The sequence below is a fragment of the Poecilia mexicana genome, unplaced genomic scaffold (genome assembly GCF_051168715.1).
Source record: "Poecilia mexicana isolate PSO_F unplaced genomic scaffold, ASM5116871v1 scaffold_13, whole genome shotgun sequence".
NCBI lineage: Eukaryota > Metazoa > Chordata > Actinopteri > Cyprinodontiformes > Poeciliidae > Poecilia > Poecilia mexicana.
This window is the reverse complement of record NW_028263382.1, coordinates 18,514,834-18,537,128: the sequence shown is the minus strand read 5'-3', so window position 1 is coordinate 18,537,128 and position 22,295 is coordinate 18,514,834. Positions and strand designations below refer to the sequence as shown.

Genomic DNA, 22,295 nt, shown 5'->3' with positions numbered 1-22,295 from the left:
TTTTCAAACATTTTGTGTCCCGAATTTTACTGAGTTATAGTTTTAATAGTAAAAACGATTGAAAAATAAAAGAGAGACAAACGACAAGAATATGATTGAACCTGATCTCATTTGGGGTCTCCTCCTCTTCGTACTTCTTTTTTTCCTTCTTCCAGAAGACGAGCCAGATGATTATTATGACAATGAGGACACCGAGGGATATTCCCGCCACTATTCCCGCTACCGTCCCAACATCCCTCACATCTGTGGATGAAAGAAGAGGAAGAAAGTGATTAGAGATATATTCTGCTTTTCTCTCTCGTAAAATACTATTCCATTTTCCCTGTTAGTCTTCAATTTATTAATAATCATTTTACATGCACGTTCACCAGAAAAAGACTCACTTCTCTCTTTTGAGTCCCTCCATCCATATTTAATTTAAGGACATTAATTTAACACCAAAAACTAAAAAACATTTATGCTGAGCTGCTGGATCTGTCGTTTTTTTTTTTTTGTTTGTTTTTTTTTACTATTCCCCCATACATGACCCTGTCAGGAGACTCTCGAGGAAAGCATCATTTTGACAGTGAAACATGGCATTTAAAACAGAGGGGCCATCGCCACGGGTTTACTGCATTCGATAGGAGGGTAAAGGGGAGTAGAGGCAGGGTGAAGAATAAATGTATTTGCAGCTGTAGTTTAAAACAATAACCATCAATCAGTGTGGCAGTTTGGTGTGAGGTGAAGACTGCGAGGTCGAGTTCCCCTCCACAACTCACGCTGCATCGTGACCTCAATGGTGCAGTTTTCCTCTCCCACGTCGTTGCTCGCTGTACACCTGTAGACACCTGTGCTGTCCATGGTAAGATTCCTCAGGGTGACAATCTCTGGGTTCTTCAGATCTGTCCCCAAAAACATAAGATGTCATTTATGAAAAAAAGAGGCCTGAAATATATTCAACAAGAGAGAGCAAATAGGAGTGGAATAGCGGGGGGGCGGTGGGGAAATTTTCCAGTGGAGGTCCATCACAGTCAGGAGGATCTGAGGAGAGAAGCAGGAGTGTGTCTGACAGGGTGACGGAGCCCCAGAGCCCTATGGGATATTTAGTCATCTGCACCACTGACAACCATGTGGTATTAGCTTTCACTAGACCCATAAATAATGGCTGCTGATGCTGTGTGTTATTGTCCCATGAAAAGTAATTATACTGAACAGGTGGTGCTTGGTTGATGCCACTAACTGGAGAGGTTTTGGCTGGACATGTACCACTATTACAGTAAAAAAGAAAAAAAAACAAAAAACCTGTAAAGTGGTATTTTATTTATCCATTGTTTGGTTTGTCGATTGGGATATAGAAACAAAAAAGCTGAAAAACCTTTCAGTGTATTGGATTTGATTGTTTTTTTTTTCCACTTCAGCTTCACTCCCAGAAAATGCACACACAGAAAATGCACACACTGCTTTAATGCTCGCAACTGTGACTGACTTGAGGCGGCTTGACATTTCAAATTCACTAAACCCGGTTTCAGCACAAATTCTCGTAATGATGCATGTAATTCTGACAGAATAAAACCACAAATCACAATGTTGTGCCGTTTGATTTCCTGGAAAAGAATAAATAGAACTCATTTTCATGGTTTTAGGCTTATTGCTTGTGTGTGGGAAGAGAATCAGAACAATCCAAGCATATTAACTGATTGAAGTATCAGTGGATGAAACTGAAAAAAAATAAACGCATGTTCCCTTGAGCCAACTGTTGCAACTTTTAATAATTCTTGACAAGCATCTAAAGAATCTACAATAGGAGAATGAGATTTGCCTCTGTAGATTTAGGTGCCAGTGTTTTACAGATGTTTAAAATAATAGAGGAGGCAGGTTTACAGTGGTGTACTTTGCAGAAATCTCTCTGGGACTAATGCAGCAATAAAAAAGAAAAAAAAAGTCATCAATATAAAAATTAATTAACATACCATTTCTGTGAAGGGGAACTGAATCGTGAATCAGCACATCATGTCAGTGTAGTGTTATCTTTCTCTCTCTCTTTTTAAAGGTCTTTCTAAAGCATTATTTTTCTTACCTATCAGTGCCAAGTTTGGAAGCTTGCCCAAACTCTTCCCTTTGTCAAGCACTCGCTCCCACTTGTAGCTAATGGGGTCTGAACCATCGCTGGATTTACAGCTCAGCTTGACATCCTTGCCCTCCAAGAGTGTTCCATCCATCCGGCACCTTGGTTTGGAGGGCTTTTCTGTGGGAAACCAAAAAACAAACAAAAAAAATGTGCCACAGAGAAAACTAAATTATTTCTCTTTTAATGTTAAAAATAGCAGATACAGTTCTCAAAAGATTGTACACTTCTTAGAATACTAAGGTTTTTGTTGAAAATAAGAAAATTACAATGTTTTTTTTTTCCATTTATTACCAATTGGGGAAGCTGCCTGCTTACACGAGCCAGGGTAGTTTTGCTCCACAACCAGGATATCTCAAGAGGGAATCCCAGTTGTGTTATTGACTATTTGATCAAGACATCATGTAACATTAAAGCAGACAGGGCACATTGCTGAAACAGGCCCCTGTGTTTTTATAACCTTCAACAATTTGTCACCTGAAAGTGCAAAATTGTTAGAATGTTGAGAATGGTGGAAAACTTGCAACCCTCAGCACCCTACAGCGGCAAAGGGCAGGTAGACACAGCTCCAGGAGCAGTAGAGAAAGTGCTGAAACCCACAGTTTGTTTTCTCCATCTGCTTAAGACATAGCGTTTCAACTGAATTGAATTCAAATTGAGTTCATCAAGGACAACTCATTAAACAATGTTACATGTGAGAAACAAAGCAACCATTGTTTTGGGGAAAGGTTTTCTAGCCACAGGCTAATTTGTAAACCCAGTCCTTGGCTGGACCTCTATTAAAAGACAACAAAATTATAAATTCCCCCCCACGCATACACACCCCTCACCCCTCCTCCCACACACACACACACACACACGCACACACGAACAACCCCACACTGAATTTTTGTGATTGCAAATAAGAAAAACATGAAAATGTACAGTAGAGAAAGCTAATTCTCCACAACAAAGTATGGCAGTAGTTTGATCTAGCTAAATGGAAAAGTAATTACAGATTTTACAGTCTGCTGCCTCTTATTAGGGTTTTTGCAGATGTCTATATGATGGCAACATCTGGATACATCTCAACATTGGGTAGCTTTATAACTGTCCAGTAAGTCGTTGTGTATGTATAAGCAGAAATGAGTTCACGGTTCTTCAAAACGGTAAAAAGAGGAAAGAATACCCCTTAAGTGAAGCGCATAATGTCAGACAATCACTGCAAGAAAACAACTTGCTTAAATGTCTCCATAACTACAGTCAGAGCAATATTTAATAAATGCAGCTGGATGAGGACTTTGGTCACTATGCCCTCACGCATAGCGACCAAGATAATAAAGGAGGTCGATTGTGACATCTGAGATTCATCATCACTTTTTAAAGATTTTTTTTTTACATTACAATAAGGCAACACCAGTCACTATGGTGGGTACTATTATGGTAGGTATTTTAAAACATAAGATGTAGTCTTTTTAAAGTTAGTTGGCCATTTTCTGTTTGCTTTCTGCAAACTGGTGACACAATAAAAAAATGGCTTTCTGCAGGGAATGGACAAACGGGGCCCCAGACCAGGCCATGAATGCGTGTAGTACCATTTTTTCCACAGGTCAATAGTTTTGGTCATAGTCTGCCACAGCTGGAGGCACAGAGCAGTATAGCTGCAGCCCTGCTGAGATCTGTACAGCTGCTCTGCTTAGATTCTTGCTGTGAGGCACGGCTTCACTATAAAAAGAAAATGGAGCACAGTTGTCTCCCTCTCTAGTGACATAATTTTAGATGATTGGTCGACTAAATTTATATATCTGTTTTGTGTTTTGTGCAACTGTCAAATTAGCCATGTGAAGTTGCATGTGCTTGCTTGTGAGCAAAGTTGGAGAATAAGTAACTCTGACATGGTAACATAATTCGAGAGTATGTCAGAAGCAGAATGGCATTGGCTCACACGCTCTGTGAGCAATATAACGAGAGCGGCTGATTGCAGAGCACTGAGCATCTGTCAGCTCTGTCATGGTGAGTAAGACTGAACCGCAGCAGAAGTCCCTTAAAAGAAAAATAGTTTACCAAACTTGAACCATCAATCCATTTCGCTTCTAAAGTCCAAAATCTGCACATGAAAATTCCAACATTCCGTCAAGCAGAGAATAAATTCCTTGGCATGAGTGACCAAGTTTGCATATGATGCTATATGCACTGGCAAGCAAACAAATGCAACCACTGACATTTACTGTTTCATGCCAAGCCAGTTGCAAGTTATTATCCGAACGCGGGGGAGCGGGAGCAGGATCTCAGACGTTTGTCCCTCTTGGAAGCAAAAGTGTCGACGCAGAGCTGAAGGCAGTTTGTGAAAATTGAGGCTCTAAGTCACCACAATATCTTCATGGAAGTGAGAGGAGAGTGAGAGCGAGAGGATTAACAGATTGCTCCATTAGAAAACCAATAACGTCTGGTTGAACTAATCTCCCGTGATGTTTTATTAATTCGCCTGCTTTTCTGACACTTTTCTGACACAGAACAATCTTGCTCCTCCCACCAGACTTTGTGTCAGGCTCATGTGGCAGAGCTCCTCCTCTTTTGATGTTCTTGAACACCGTGAGCTATATCTGTGGTCCAGGCATATTTAATTTACACTAAGTATCGCAAACTGAGAAAAATCCATGTTATAGTTCTGTGAAAATGCATTTGCCCTCTTCAGCTTTTTTTGGTCATACTTAAATCCATAAGATAATAAATGTTTAATATTGGATAAAGATGTGACTTTAAAAAATCTGGTTTATGCTCAAAAACTCTCCATTCAGGATGAGCTCTGCAAAAAGAGTGAGGAGAAATACCTCCAAAAGAAATTATTACAATTATTATAGTTGCTGTCAAAGAATGTCAAAATCAACTTCAGGATTTACGGGACAGTCAATATTTTACACAGGTCGGTTTCCTTAACTTTTTTCTTAGAAATGCAATCATTATTTGAAAATGGCATTGTCTGTATACTTGGCATCTTGGCTACAAAGAATATAGTGAAAACACAGAGAATCATTTTGGGAGCAAATGCCTTTTCAGATTGTTGTTTCATTTGTCTAACAGGGGATGTTAAGTATTTTTGAATTCACTAGCATATCTGCCTGTGTTACTCGGTCCCTGAGTTCATCTTCCCGAGCCCATTTCTATGTCCTTCAATGTTTTTCCGTCTCACCTCATCAAGAAACCATTCCAAACGGACCCAAACAGCATAAGGAAAATCAAATCACACCGTCTGCATCAAATTGAATCATTAGATCAGTCAGCATGATGGAGGAAATGTGCCAGGCTAATGATCTTCTGATTAGGCCTACATGTGTATGTGTTTGATAATCTTTGTGTATTTTCAGTCCAAATGAGTTCCCTCATAACCTGATGGCATGTCTGAGGATCTCAGTGTGAATTCTTCTGAGTGAATTTGTCATCTGCATTTATTTGCTTGTATGCTCACTATGAGAGTATCTCTGTAAACCCTTACCCAGAACAATGAGGTTGACCTGGCTCCAGTGGTACTTTCCCCCAGTCTTGACTTTACAGGAGTAATCCCCGGAGTCGGTCAGCAGCAGGTCACTGATCAGCAGGGAGGCGTCGCCGCCCAGGTACTCCCCGGCGAAGGACAAGCGGCTGGCGTCACTGCCAACGGCCTCGTTAGTGTAGACCTGTCCTCCGAAGAAAGTAATGATCTGGATGTGGGAAAGAAGATGTAATTTACTTTTCTGTTATTTCAACTGTATGTTAACTTTATGTTGTTGTTTTTTTCTCTCCATAGAAGCTACATCTGGTCTGGCGTTCCATGCAACTGCGATACTTTCCTGGAGGGGGCAATAGGCTGAGATAATGCTGTCAACAACTAGACATTCTTCCTCTTCTGCTATTAACTTTTTACATTTCATTAACATAGAAAGTATTCCTACATCAGCTCTTCTGTTTCTTTTTGTGTGTCTGCTCTGTCTCCTCAAGCCCCCTGTTAGTCGGTGCAGATGGCCGCTTGTACTGAGCCAATTTTTCCTCTCCACTGTTGCCACATGGATGAGGGACTGCAGTAAAGTCAACGGCACAAAGGAAGACTTTGACTTTGACTAAAATCAGATCTGCCCTGCTCCTTTCTAAAAACTCTTGTTCCTCATTAAAAAACAAAACAAAACAGTTTGAAATATCTGTTATTTTATCATTCCGAACCGTTACTCCAATTCATGCTACTTAGAAGTAAATTTGCCTTAGTAAACTTTTATGTCTCACAAAGAACATCCTCAATCTATTTAACTGCAGACAGGAACATTAAAACTTCCATAACTCCAAAGATCGTACGTGAACGACTGGTACATAAGCGTAGTGTTGCCTCACTGTCTACTCACAATGCTGGAAAATTCACCGTTCCAGTACTTACAGTATGAATAGCAATGCTAACGATTATTTTCTAATTAACCCCTGGGATAGATGGAATATTTCACTGATGAATGCATTTGCTGTGATGCTACAGCGCATTCAGCTGGTTATCTATGAGGACTACTATATCCTTATGGCCTTTGTACAAGCAAAGCTGTCAAACTGACCATACAAAAAGACAAAAAAATCTATTTGGTTTGCTGATAAAAGATGAAAGTACCCACTGTGGCACAAATTAGGTGTTGGCACAGAATTAAGCCACACAGAAGCACAGTGCACTGCATAATGCAACGCTGTATTTTCAGATGACAAAACATTGCACTTGGCTTGTAAGAATATTAAAGCTTTAGTTTATTTTACTATACAGTCAAAAGTTGTTAAAAATAAACAAATATGATGGATAATTTCACTGTAAGCATGGTCATTTATTTTCAAAGTTTTTTTTTCTTTCTCAGCTTAAGAATACACGTGTTCCTCTCCTTTTTCTCTTACGCTCTCTCCACATGCACAAGCACAAACAAACGCAGCTGTCACAGTGGCCTATTACTCAGGGCAAGTGAGAGCCTGCAGATGGGGGGCTGCTAAATGCCGGTGCCACAGCACATCAGTGCCCAAAGAAATGGGGGCACCTGCTGGGACCACAGGTGACCACTGGCCACTTACACATGCATATACCTAGACTTCACACACAGCAGATTATAAGGACACCCTCCATAAATGCAACAAGACGTACATTACGGTGCAAACGTGAACAGCCTTGGCACCATAAAAAGAATGTTTTACAGATATTTGCCTATGGGCACTTTTTTATGTACTTTGGGCATTTATTACTCATACATATGTGGGTGCAGGCTGCACCATATGACTATGTGTATTTAGGCCTCTGGTTATGTCTGGGTGTATACTGCAAACATTCTTATGGGACAGAGACACGGAAAGTACTCATGAGTGTGAAGAATTGTGGGAAAATTGAGCAAAATGACCACAGGCTGTGGGTAAAGTTTCCAATTAAAACGAGGTGGTTTGTTTATTCAGCACAAACTTAAATACATGATGAGATATCCCCCCCCAAACTCCTTAATGCATTCTTCAGGTTTAATTAAAATAAATGTGAAATGAACAAATGTCATACATTAATCTTGCATTCACCTCCAAAAGAACAAAAATGAGACTATCATTTTTCTATTTTGTTCCCCCCTTTTGTGTTTCATTTATTGAATATTTTTATTCCACGCATCAGTGGCTGTGGATGACATTACATAACTCAGATCTAAAACAAGCTTATTCAACATGAGTCACAGCTGGGGAATTTCCACCTATCAACTGAGAACTAAACTGGAATTTTAGTTCTAGTTTAGTTTATTTTGAATCTGGCTAAGATTCACAATTGTTTTAAGAGTCCTTCTTTCAGTGGAGGATAATAAATCTACATATGATTTTGTTTACTTGAGATTACAAGAAGATCATGATTGTTATAATGGCAATACATATTTTTACTATTACTGACAAAAGTATAAACAATTTTCGACATGCCATATTTTAATAAAATCAGATGAAACATTTATCAGCTTTTTCCAGTTTGTCTCTTTTCCCATCAGAAACAAACTTGAATGACAATAAAGGCAAATCTTCCAGAGGTCTGACAACTTCAGTGTTCACAGACATTAATGCATGTATCTCTTCTCTTGCAAAATAGTGTCTAAATGTTGACAAATGCCCAGCCCTTCCTCCTAAATACTGCCTTTCAGCAGAAAAAAAAAAAAAAAAAAGAATGATTCATTCATTCAGCTGCACACGCGGTGTCATAATCACATCTTTGGATGTTTGATTTTAATTAATGGTGCCTTCATTGTTTTCATCCTTTTAAATATTCATTGCAATATGGCAGCCTTTTTCTGAGATCATTAAAATGTAACATTTGATGTTTTTCTCTTTGTTTAAACACATGCTTCGTTTTTCTGCTCCAGATTCCAGTTTTTCCACTCTGCAGTTTTGTAGTTTGTTGTTGTTGTTGTCGTTGTGTGCTTTTTTCATTGTAGTTACGCAAACAAATACCACAAAAGTTGTAAAAATGTTATAAAAAGTAACAAAAACAAGTTGTTAAGGCAATACATTAACTTAATTTGATTTAAAAAATGGGAAGTTTCAAACTGAAAAACCATAAAACTGAGGAACGCCAAAGAATATACACAAAAAGCACAAACTTTTCTTTGATTTACCATTTAATGAGCCAATAATTTTCCAAATACAGTTGAAAGAGATTGATCACGAGTAAATCAGCTCAGTCTGATTATCTGAGAAGTAAGCTTTCATTATATAATGGAATACATATACTTTTAATTAAATATATTTATACTTAAATATATAATGTTGAAATAATCAATATTTTCCCATTAATTTTTGCTGTTTCCCACAATTCCTATTTACTTTTTCCATTGTGAAAAATTATTAAAAGTTTGCAGCATAGCATTAATGTTGATGTTAAAGGCTGTGAATAAATTCAGCAAAATCTCCCTGCCACTTTGCAGGAAGAAAACTGCAATGCCAACATAAACAATATTAAGACCAAATCAGTTTAATTTAATTTGATCACGTGAAACACCTCATTTTATGGCAATTCTATTTCATGTGTTCCATTCTAAATAGCAAAAAGTCATTTCTGGATTAATTTGCTTTGTACCGTCACAATTTGTTTATAATTTTAGAATGAAATAACCTTTGTGCCAACAGAAAACGTCAGAAAATGTTTACAGTTGTTCTCATTTAAGGACGATCAAAGACTCCTCTTTGAGAAGATTTTTTTTTTTGTTGTTCATCATCTAGAAAATATATTTTTCCATTTACTGTGGAGTTGCTAAAAGCTAATAAGTACATCTATTAAACTAAACAAAACTTGAAAACCAACAGTCCTTATTTCATTGCCTGAGTCATTACTATCAAAAATGTTGTAGTTGTCAAAATCTGTCAATTTTAAGAAATTCTTTATCTATTGTCTATTGTCAAAATGTTTACCAAATTGAACAGTTTCACTCAAGTGAACCTCAGCTTCCACATGATATGTTTTACAGTTGTGCACAGTAAAATTTGAAGCACACATATTCTGTATAACTTAGTGTATTTGTTGAGTTCAGTAAGTAGCACAGTTTCAAATGGCTGTGCATGCAGCCTGTAGTGCTTTCAATAACATTTTCAGGTAGTATTGCCAATATAAAATATTTTGCATTGGAAAATTCTTCCAGACTGAACTGTCAAAATGAAAACATGGGAAAGCCATTGGACTGTCCTGTTCATAAACATGGTGGTCAGGACTTTTCATTTTGATATCACGGATCCAGCCATGGACACAGAGACCGAGGGCACACCACACCACCTTCAGCAGGGTTTCATGTGAAAGAACATACGTTCAAAAATAGATAAAAACAAATAAGATAAATAAGTCACGCCAGGGGTCACTCTGGCAGAGTAGCACCCCTTGCTGTTGACATTGATAATAAAAAAACAAGCACATTTCATGTACATCACAGGTGTTATATCATGTTTTTGACTGAGTCATGCCAGTCTTATGCACCTTCAAATAAGGTGTTGCCATATTTTTAACCATCCTGTAAGATGCAGTAGCAAGAGAAAGCCATACAGAATACAGACTAAGAAATCTTACCGCTTTCTGCTTTGAGTTAGGTTTCTGCAGCAACCACTCAATGTCAAGAGGGCTGGAAGCTGGAAACTGGTGGTGGCACGGTAAAGTGGCATTGTCCCCAACAACCTTCTTCATCTCTGTCTGGGCACCCACTGACAGCAGACCGAACAGAACTGTGGAAGAGAGAAGAAATGAAGAGGTGAAAAAAAAAAAGCAACAAAAAAACCAAGCAGTGTCCGATCAGAACAGTGGCCTAGCCCTAGAGAGGCAGGTTGTTTCATCAAAGCAACCACAGAGATAGAAAAATGCAATCAAAGATGCAAACAGAGATTTGTTAGAGGACCTAAATAGATTACATGAGAAGCAATATGCTATTCACGTTTTCATAGAGGACAATAAAAGGCCCAAAAAATTTATTTACAGGAGATTAGTATCAGTGTAAGTGGTTCAACAAATGTAATAGAAACATTTCATCATTAGCTGAAGTTCTGAGTAGCATGTGGTCTGGCATTCTGCCATCGCATACACATATTCCTACTAAGAACTAATATCAAGGTGGAGCCAGTTGGAAGATTCAACCAAATCTGGCCACGATTTTAGGAAGCATTTACACAGGTAAGAAACAAGCACAACACCTCACACACATATGCACAAACCCTCCACATTATTCAAAGTTAAAGTCTCCGTTACAGTGAATTTGAAGAGTGCGTGCACATGATGGTGACTTCAGGCACTGACCAGAGAGAGAGGACTTATGGAGGATATCCAAGGCTAATTTACTGGCGGATACTGGACAGCCTCGTGGGCTTCAGTAGAATTAATCAAAGGCGTCACTGGGGTTAGCTGGAACCTGAAATTATGGATTGTGTGTGTGTGTTACTGTGCGATACTCAACATCCAGAAGGGGTAGTGCATTTGTGAGGTATTTGCCTCTCTCCAATGTGTAAAATAGAGTGCACAATACTGCAGAGCCCAGCTATTCTTAAACGCACAATTGTGATGTCTATTTTTGGATACATGACATTACACTTACCAGCCTATCTTTTAGTTAAATACCAAATCACCTATCAGCTTAGGTAGTTCTGAAAATAAAATATATCAAAATTTCACATCATCGTCTTCTCTGGGATTGAAACGTGAAGCAGATAATGGGTAAACATCATACATGGGATTCATAAGATGTTTTTTTGAGATCTCTGCATCTACTGTTCGACTCAGTCTGGACATACTGACAGTGAAAATGCCTTTGTATGCAGTAGACATAATTATGGGCTGTCAAATGTTCCTCAGAAGGCCAGCCCTCATTGGGCCCCTGTCCACTTGTTTACTGGTCCAACCTCACAGGAGCCAATACCCTGCCCCATAAGTGATCTCTGGGCCAATGAAAATGTCAGCACTGCACTTTGAAACCAATGAGTCAGTGCTGATGAAGGACAAGTGGAAAAGAACAGCCGAAAAGAGACCATCTTCTCTTGTCTGCACAGTTGTCAACAGTTTCTAAAGTTTTGTTCAAATTCTGTCTTAACTTTGAAAGAACCTCTTCATCTCTAGGCCTCTTTTTGAGAAATATGGTTGAAAATACATGCCCAAAATGAATTGAATGTATCTCAAGAACTACAGAGTTTATTTTAATTGTTTTGGTATCAAAATAAAGGCAAGACTCTAGAGAATATGTTACAGCTCTAAAACCCACCCTGCCTGTTACTGAGGAAAGTGAATTAATATGATACACAGCAGAAATTAAGCAAAATATCTATTTCCGCCTAAAAAAACCCAGTTCAATATATGAAGATTCCTTTCAAAGCATGTTTACTACATGTTTTGGATGTAGTAAACAACAGTACACAATCTGACCTTTTACTGTGCCAAGTTTCATGGAAAGAAAGTGAATCACATGAGTTTTAGAGAGGTACTACTTGATAAAAATCTAGGCGGACCTTCCAAATTAGCCATTTTGGCACAATTTGGCACAATTTGTGCCATTTGAACTTTCTCAGTTTTTTTTCTGTAGGTTCTGTTTCAATTATTTATTCTTATAGAATAAATGATTACTTGTCATAGATAAGTAATTACATCTAATAATTGTTTTTGGGGGTTCCTTTGAAAAAAAAATTTCCTCCTGGAGTCTCTAGTCTGCGCTCTGCGCTCTGCGCGTAAAACCATGCAGTTCTCAATACAGATATTCAAACTTACGCGGGGCGGTTTCTCGGGATCCCATTGGCCAATTTTGATGATTGACACGTCTTTCGAACCGTCAGAGCCAATAGAATCCGAGGGCGTTGACATTAATACGGAAACTAAAGCCATTCACCAATTAGAGGACGGGAAACGCATGTGACGTGCATTGACGGAGTTCGCCTCTACATTTTTATATGGAAGCCCAGGAGGCGGAAGAGGCTCTGGGCAGAGCCGAAAACAGTATGAGATGGACTTAGGGAAAATGGATTATCGAACCAAGTGGAAATATTTAGTCTAATAAGGATTATGACCACGAAACAGCAAAGGTAGGACTGAATTTATGTTTTTCGCTTCGTGAAATTAGCGATTTCTTTTTTTCTTCTTCAGCTGCTGGTTCAGTGAGTTTTGCACGTAGCGTGGTGATTCTGGTATTGTTGGAAACGGCAGAGCTTCGGCTTTACTCTGATTGATAGTTTGTGGGCTTTGGGAATAGTCGCTCTTTCACTGTTACATTTTTTACCGCGTATGCCTCGTTAGCCTCGTTAGCATCTAATTACGTTTCGTTTTATCAAGCTACTTCGTGTTCAGGCTGGGTGTTGTTGATGTAGAAAATATTGTTTGTATCATTTAGAAGAGCTTTTTCCCGATCTGTGGATATGCAATATGCCTATATTGATAAATGTATAGCATGTTTTTTCAATCGATCTTGTTGCGGCAAGCGCAGAGGACCCAAATTTGGGTCCTCTCGCGACAAACCAAAATTAAAAATAATGTTTCTTTGCTTTGCATGAAACAAAAAACAAACAAACAAAAAATAATTTGATTAATCCTGACCTGAACCTGATTTGGCCTATTTCCAGTTTGACTTGTCCTGGCTTATGGCTGACCAGACATAAACTAAAACAAAAAACAAACAAACAAAAAAAGCTAATAGTTTTTCAGATTCCCATACCCAAACTACATCATGTCATACTGGTGACAATTCTTTTCAGTGTTGTTGCTGCAATGGGGATAAAAATAAAAGCTATTTTCAGTTTTAGTAGAGTGAGTGAGAATAAGTGCAAAACCTGAAAGAACTTCATGAAAATGAAACGGTATTTTCATTAAGGCTGCTATCATGGACAGACTTCTGTCACAAAACTGCAATTAGTAATGCAATTAGTACTGGGACATTTCATTTAATTAGTGAAGAAGAGAATTGACTGTAAGAGGACTTTAGTCAATATCAAGAAAGGTGAATGTACAAAAAAATCTGATTTGTTTTATCGGTTTGATTCTTCACTTTGACTGTTAAAGCACATGCTAGATTTAGAAATGTTGGCAACATTTTTGGGAATCTCCAGGTTAAAGATCTAGGACCTCAAAGTTTGAACACATGTTGAAAATGCTTCTCAGTCTATTTTGTAACACAAGAGTGACATAATAAATGACTGTGGTACTTCTTTTGCCTTGATCCACCTGGTCTTAGCAGTTCAAGCATTAGTAAGCAAAAAAGAAAAAAAAAAAATTATATATATATATATATATATATATATATATATATATATATATATATATATATATATATATATATATGGGCCACCCCCTCACTGAGGAACTCCTGAGCCTGAAGGTATTCCCGTTTATGACTTTTTAATGTCGCATTTGCAGGGTCATTCATCTTGTGGGCTTCCCGCCGACATTGGTTTGGATGTCAGAAAAAGGGAGAGAAAGCTTTTCAGTGATAAGAACTCTGGGGAGTGAGAATACCCAGACCATGTGTGTAAGCGCAGCTGGTTGGACCTAATGGTGCAAGTTAATGTTTGGTGGTGGCACAGGGGTCTGCTGGGAAACCTTTACCCACAATCTCCCTGCAGCGCTTTATGCAAGCCTCTGCAATCAGTGCCCCCATACCAATTAGCAGCCTGGGGCTTAGCTCACTGCTGAGTAGGTGGGCTCATCTTACCGTATTTCTCATGTTCTGCTGCCTAAGCTGTTGATTATGTGCACGCAAGTGTTTACATGACCCAGGAAAGTTGAAAATATTCATCCAGTGTTCCTTCACAATTTGATCAGGAGCCTTACGGGTGAATAATGGCTGCACATCCATGGGTAGCGTAAAATGAATGGTATTGTGCCGATATTGGGAATAATATGAAAAAAAACTATTTGTTTTTAGGTAGAAGTGCTTTGGTATGATGAAGAGGATAACGTAGCACCTCTCGAAAAAAAGGCTGGCTTGATGTAAGTTTGAATTTGAATTGGCCCCATTCTCAATGTGCACAGCTGGGCTGGCTGGACTGCGAGACCCCACCATGTGTGTAAACATCAGTAGTGTAAACCAACAGAAAACATTTCTGCGAAATGCTTTGCATACATGCTGTAAAAAACGTGCATGGGCTTTATGACCTTGGCTTTCAATTTGCAGCAAAGTAACTGGGAGACAATAAAAAACTGGAACTGTTTTAACAGCCGCTAGGAAAATATCCTCGTCACAGTTGCATGTATGCATTCATGCATGCTTATGGGATTCCACATGGAGTTGAGAGAGGCCATCAAAATGAATGTGGCCATCTTGAAGGGGAGATAATGTGGAGAGGCCTCGCGATAGGGTATTGGTGCCACATCCCAGCCCAAATCCTACATCCCACTTTCTCTCTCATTGTGTCATTCTTTCTCCCCGCTTTTCGATAAGCTTTGTGCTTTATGGAAAGTTTCAATCTTTCCCCTCAGAAAGAAAGGAAAGCAGCGTATCATAATTAACAAAAGTGGGAGCGAACATCAGAGGTTTTAGAAAGAGAGAGGGTGTGAGGGGGAAAGATAGACACATTTGACAAAGCGGGAGAGAGAGAGTGAGAAGCTTGGGTGAAATATGGAGGAACCAATTTCTATGAAAAGGCCCTAGGGGGAGTTGTGCTCCAGTAAATCCGCCTTACAGAACCCTGCAATCTCATTATAGTGTAGCCAGCGAGACGGACAGACAGACAAACAAGACAGGCCTGGATCTTTCACACTGCCCCAAAGTCAAGCCTCATATCCCCCCAGTCAGCACATCAGCCTGGCTGGGGCCTTTGCCTTGTCCAAAGCTTTATGACCTCTGGTACTCAAACACAGCAGATCAGAAAGGGAGAATGAAAGGACAGAGAAAAATGGGCTAACGGAGAGGAGGGAGGAATGGTGCATTGCCTTATTTTGAGCTCTTACGCCAGGCTAAGTCACTGGTGTGGAGGAAGGATTATAGAATCACAAAGGTGGTTTTAGACACAGGAAGCCGAAAACACAAAAATAAAATAATAATAATAAAAAAAAGGTTCGAGATATCCTAGATCAGAATTTTCTCTATGGACGCCTACATAATAGGAAAAAGTATACATCCTGCCATGCATGACGCATGAATAAAGGGAACATGCTCTACATTGCAAGGAAAAATCAAGAACTGTCCAGGAAATGCTCAGATACAAATAATTTTCTGCAACAACTGGTGTCTCAGTACACATACCTACAGTAGTTTCAGGCCAACATAGTAATGCTTGAGTGACACTCGGAGTCTCACTGCAACGTGCAAAACAATTATCTCCAATTTCTGCCAGAACGGCTCATTTTCTGTAATTACCAGGCTTCTCAGGGAATGGATCCTAACACAAAGAAGCAAGGGGACAGAGTTTGAGCTGGATGCATGCAACCAGAAAGAATTCACATGGCACATGCAAATGCAATCCATCCAATTCTTACTGCTGACAACAAGCACAATTTTTTTTTTTAGCTGACTTGGGGACATGCTGAGAGGAGCATAGGGCATGAAGCAGCAGTGAAATAACTCAGAGCTCAGTGTGTTGTTTCACAGCCTTTGTTTTACTTTATCTATCTACTGTTGTGAGGCCCAGATGGCTATTCAACTGTACAGCAACCATGCTATAAATACACACAAAGTCAGAGGTTTTCAGATAGGAGTTTTTGCCTCTCTGGAAGAACACACACACATCCAGTTCTTCAGATGTTTCAACCAAAGAGTAACTGGAAAATATTAACCAATACTCAGCCTACTTTCATGTTCAGGAAATTTGTTTTCACTCATACAGTCAAGCGACTTCTTAGGGGTTCAACTCCTTAATGTCATCACTGCTCCATTAAAATGCATGTTCAGTATATGGGTTACTACCCTCGTCTTTAGTTTCAAATTCTATTCATTGCCTTTATTTTGAATCTAGGCTACGTCTTTGGAAAAAAAAAAAAAAGAAACTATTCCTTGATCTTCCTGCAGATAGTTGTCACTGGATGACCACTACCTGCTATTTTTTGATAGATTTCTCGGTGGAATTGATCTACAGAATCTGCTTTTGTATGTGCTATAGCAGTTTGATTAATTTGGATACAGGGTCAACAAAGTAGCCCATCAGCTTCATGATTTAAGTTCATAATATCTGAGCCAGATGACTTGAGTTTGGCATAGCTTTCAGTGCCAAGGTAGTTTTGTTTTTAATTCCTTTGTTTCCCTTAAAGTCCGGCACCTGAAAGGGTTGGGTTTTAACTAACTCTACCTTTTGGGTAGAACAGTGATTACGGACTAGGCCAAAATAAGGGATTTCACATAATAAAACCTGCATATTGAAACTAAATGACACCAGAGTGTTGGGTTGTGATGCCCAGCTTTCCTGACAAATTTACCTCATAACTTTTGCAATGAGTGAGATGTCCTGATTATTTTACCATTAACTTCAGTTTGAAGGATCAGGACAATGTTTACTGACCAGAAGCTATAACTCCACTATGACGTCTCTTTGCATTCTAAATTATCTGAGAAAAATAACTGATTAAAATATGAGCCATTAGTATAAAACACTTAAAAAACAAAGTCCTACTTTTGTACTACAGAATTAGGGCATTCAGTTTTTGAACTTCTATAGTTACTTGAAGTATTAGAGTCAAAATATTAATTAATTTGCTCATATTCTTTAATGTTCATCTTTTGATGAGAAGGTGTGTGGGGCCAGAGGAGAGATGCTTGGAACTGAAGATGGAAAAACAGAGCAAGTATCATTTTCACACTAATCCTTTGAACCTGGAAGGAAAGCAAATTGGAAAAAGAGAAGGCCCAATGGGAATAGGAAAAAAAGATGAATACCATGGAGGTCTGAATAATGTAAGCCCCTGTGGTAAATGTTCACCTTGTGCTGCTTTTATTGCCTTCATTAGCATCCCTTTCATGGCCTTGTCATTGCCGTCATGTTGAGCGATAGCAATATCATTCCGCTGACACATCCCCAAAATAGATCCAAAATTAGTTTTGCAACAAGCACTTTTAATTCCCCCAAAGTATTCTCTATTTCCCTGTGCTAAATAGGGATGCAGGGACAATGGGGGGGAGAAAAAAAGCTAATTACACTCCCATGGGAGTGAAGTCGGCAATGCAACCTGCTTACATAGCTATACATATCTTATCAATGCTGCATCTAGTGGCATCTCCTACACTCATGGGTGTAGCTGTCCGAGGCGTTTTGGCTGCTCCATAAATCTCCCCGTTTTAGCCTGAAACTGTCCAAAGAACACAAGCATCTTAACAAGAACAACAGTTTTTGGCCAAAAAGCTACGGGCACAAATGCAACATATTCACCACCTTTGATGGCTGATCACGAATGTGCAGATTGCATCACTCCTTTAGCCTTCTTTGCATTTGTCAAAATAGGGCTAAATAATATGGCTAAAAAACTTATAAGCATTTCATATCACTCAAAATCTATAATTGTTCATTCGCTTTCTTATTTTAAACATCTGAAATACTACCAAAATTAGTGATGTGACCTTTCCTGTTTTAGCCTTAGTTTTCATTCCATGCTATTGTTTTTTTTTTTTTTTTTAAGTAGTTGTGAGGCATGGTGGTGAAACCCTGCCACTGTGCATGTTGTTACTAGGTAATTTACATTGTTATTAATTTATTGTCCGGCCCTAGGTCAAAACAACTACAGCTGACCAAATAGAAAGGGTGATAGAATACCAAAAACCTATATACTTCACAGTTTTGAAATGACAGATTTCACTGTCGCTGCCTAAAAAAAGCATATCTCTAGATTAAAAAAAAAAATCTTTCATTTGAAAAGGATGGTGCTTATTTTAAATGTCAATTACAGCAGCGTATGAACTTCTACAAACTTGAATTAATGAGCTTCTGCGGATTAATGTCCGGAAGTGTATGGTGCCTAGACCATTCCCAGGCTTACATGCACAATAGAAAACAAAATTTTCCTCCCTTTAATGTCTTTCCAGTGAACAAAAAGTCCAAATGTCAAGTGGTCTGCTTTGTAGCAGATAATACGCCTTAGTTAAATGGGGCTTGGACAGTGACCTCTCTTCGAAACAACAAATCGTCCCAACATGTGGCAAAGCCTAAACAGACCAGCATGTATGGAGAGTCAGTTTGTTCTGCTTGAGCGTCCCGGTAGCTGTGAGACAAGCAACAAAGAAGAAGGAAAGCTAACATCTTTATGAAACTTCTTGCGAAGGTGACAAAAGACGCATGTGTGTGTGGATGCATGTGTTTGTATGCAATGTGCGTGTGTGTAAAGGGCAAATCATCCCTGCAGCACATGCACACAGCCTTGACTAAATCTGCTGTTTCCCACTGAGAACATGCAGTAAATGAGGACAAGAGAGAATGTTCTTTCACTTATACTTAAAAAAATATAAGTAAATCTGAATAAAACTATTTTGTTACACTGCTGCCGATTACGTTTTTGCTGAATCTCATCTTTGTCAGCGTACAGACCTAAAGCTGAGGAACAAAAAACAATTGCTTCATTTCAAAGTAAGCAAATACGGGTTATCAAAAGAAAACAACTCCAAATCCAGTGTGGGAGATTGTATTTGCTTGGACAAAATCTCATTTGGTTCACAAATAAAGCTTTCTTCTTTTTTCCTACAATTTTTTTCCCAATATTTTTCATGATATAGGCAATTTTGGTCTAAATCAAGATTTCTTTTGTAGAAATAACTTGCAGTACCTTGCTATAAGTTCAGCAACTTATGGAAAATATGGAAACTCCTGACATTTGTTTCCATATTTTCTTACAATAACATATTATGGAAAGGAAAAACATGTTTGTTTCTTTACAAATTAAAATATGAAAAGAACTCTCAGTCTTCTAGAGTCAATATTTTTGAATAATCCATGCTGCACTGACAGCTGCAAGTCTTCAGAGCCTGTTTTTGTTGAGCATTTTCTGTAACTCCAACCAACTTTATTGTCCAGCCCTTGGTTAAAACAATTACAACTGACCAAATAACCAAATTAGGGCTGTTGTAAACGAATATTTTAGTAATCGAGTAATCTATCGATTATTCTTACGATTAATCGAGTAATCGGATAAAAAAAAAAATTCTAAAATGAAATATTGGTAAATCTGGCATAATACCGGTGTTACTATCAGATATCAATATCAGTCCAATTGTTCATATTTGAGCATCCCTAACAGTTGCTTTATTGTAGTTTAGAAAACTAACCTGTAACAATAATAGCTCACTTTCTAAGTTAACCAGAAGAAAAGTTATAGAAAAATCTGAAATTATATTGAATTTAATAACAAAGAGGCAGGCTCACAAATATGCTTATAAAAATGTCTACAATCCAGCTTTTAGTTTATGTATTCATCTTCAGTGAGTTTAATGGATTAATTAAACTCACCTTGCCACCTAACCTGTCACGCTTTGGGTTTGAAAATACGGGAAATGCCGCCTGGAGTGGGAGGAGAGGGCGAATGAACGAACGTAAGATGGGGTGGAGGGGAGGAAATAGACCAGCGGACTGACGAACCGTTAGACCGGGGGACGAACACGGGGGAAGCAATACGGGATATTTACGACACCTTCACTGGTCACACTCAGAAACTCATCTACCAGCCATGTACGATGCGCTCCGCCACCCGTTTCTTCAGACCGGGATATGAAATTTATTGTGCGGTTCGTCGGTAAAGCTACATTTACACGGTAAGCATCAGCTACTCAGCCGCCCGCCCTGTTCAGGCTATCCGCTCACCTCAGCGCTCTTCCCGCCGTTCACTTTCAACCAGCAGCCCCGGAGGAGAAATGCTGCCGTACTCCAGGCATCCCCCAGTCATTTTAAGGATGCTTATTGGTTCCCCAAAAACGATAAAAAGTCGGGCATTATCATCAATCAATAAAATCCCCACGGGCCAATCTTGAAGATTGGACTTTATGCCGCTGAGACTTAGCTTTTGTCAACAACTCAGAGGCGGAAGTGAGAGCTCCGCGCAACGCAAATGAAGTCCCGGCCGGAACACGGTGCGCTAACTAATAAAACATAAATTAACGAAGCTTCGAGGCAGGTAAATTTTCCTCGAGGAATTTTAGTAATTGAGGTACTCGAATCATTCGAGGAATCGTTTCAGCCCTAAACCAAATAGAAAGGGTGACAAGAAAAGCTCAAGAAAAAGAATTCCCTACAGCATGATGCTGCCACCACCATCCATCAGCGTAGGAATTATGCTTTAAGAGTAATCTGCAGAATTAGTTTTCTGTGACACACTGATTTTTGCATGTGGGTCAAAAAATGTATCAGAATTTTTAGATGGTGAATTAAATGTTGCGTTGAGTGATGCTCAAATCTGCATAGAACATCTCCAGAACATTTGTTTGTTCAAAAAACATTCTTTACCAACCTCTGATGCCTTCACAGACTATGACCTTGAGATTAAATTACATGACTTGTGAAGGCATTGGTTTTCGTTTAGGGTGGTCAGACTAAAAGGGGCAAAACATATGCTGGCCACCCTTATTAGAATTTTTAAAACATATTTTGAAGACCATCTTTTCCCATTCATATCTCTTAAGGGCTATCAGGTAAAATCCCAGGATAAAACACTGAGGTGTGCTGCTATAATCACACAAATTGCTGAAAACTTTAAGGTGTCTAACGTTGCAACTATTTGCTGCGTATCTTTGATACTTTAGCGAACATGTGTAGAGTAATATGAGATATTTTAAGCAGACTCTCTCAAAAATCTCCATTAACAACTCAGTGGAACATTGTATTTTGCTGAGATCAAGCTCTGCCTGATCCTGCATACCTGACGGATGGCATGGTGAGAAACAAGATGAGCCATGTTCATTAAAAAACACTGCAGAAGACGGGTTTGCCTGCTGCTGATTGGGTTAAATCTTTCCAGTTGGGCACTGCTACTGGTGTATATCAAACTAGCTAAGCACCACTGGGGTGCGGACAGATGGGCAAGCAATGGTAAAAAACAGCCTTAAAGCCCACACTGCGTATATATGTACAACCTCTCCCTCCTACAACCTCAGATAAATGTGAGCGTCCTTTTCTGTTCACAAAATGTACCTCAATTTCCCCAGTTATTTATGTGGTCTAATCTCAATTTGTGGCTGGCAAGCATGTGAATGAACTTCTCTCGCATTGTTGGAGTGCCTGGACATGGGCACTGACATCAGCGGATCAATACTTAAGCTTTTGTGCTGCCAAGTCCATTTTGCTGCAATATGCAATTTTTTATGCCCATTAGGTTGAAAATAGAGCTGACTAGGTGTATGGGCACAGGAAGTGGAATACATCGTGGTCATCCTGATGATGGATGCTTTACAATGGTGTGAAACTGATGGAAACTTAAAACGCTACATACCTCTTTGCACTACAAAACACCACACCTTTTGCTTTCATTAAACACAACTCAATATCCCAATGGAGTTTCAAAACAGGCTTTAACAACTCGTGGAAAGACAATAAAGGCTACATTGGGGTTTATGGTTAAGTATAAAGAGACTTGAAAAACAAGGTGGACAGCAAGAAAACAAGCCTAGAGCTAGAACTATATTTGAAGCCACATTAAAGTTGAGCTTCAGAGGCAGTGGGAGATAGTTCCAGTCTGGACATGTAAGCATTTCATTTTGTGAGCTCAGTGCGGATTGTGCATGCTTCCCTTCCTTTTCTCCTCCGCAATCTCGCCTCTCTGCACACATAGATTTACTTCCATTATTTAGGTCACTGCGAT

General features: G+C 39.0%; 1 protein-coding gene across 1 annotated transcript in view; it reads right to left on the bottom strand.

Annotated features, from left to right (window-relative positions):
* Positions 1-22,295, bottom strand: part of clmpb (CXADR like membrane protein b) — a 77,919-nt gene that overhangs the window by 6,405 nt on the left and 49,219 nt on the right. Inside the window, exons 2-6 of the mRNA XM_014982505.2 lie at positions 10,143-10,294; positions 5,577-5,781; positions 2,057-2,224; positions 759-881; positions 102-243 (exon numbers count right to left, since the gene is read on the bottom strand). Coding sequence (XP_014837991.1) covers positions 102-243; positions 759-881; positions 2,057-2,224; positions 5,577-5,781; positions 10,143-10,294 — 790 coding nt within the window. The remainder of the gene's footprint in view (positions 1-101; positions 244-758; positions 882-2,056; positions 2,225-5,576; positions 5,782-10,142; positions 10,295-22,295) is intronic.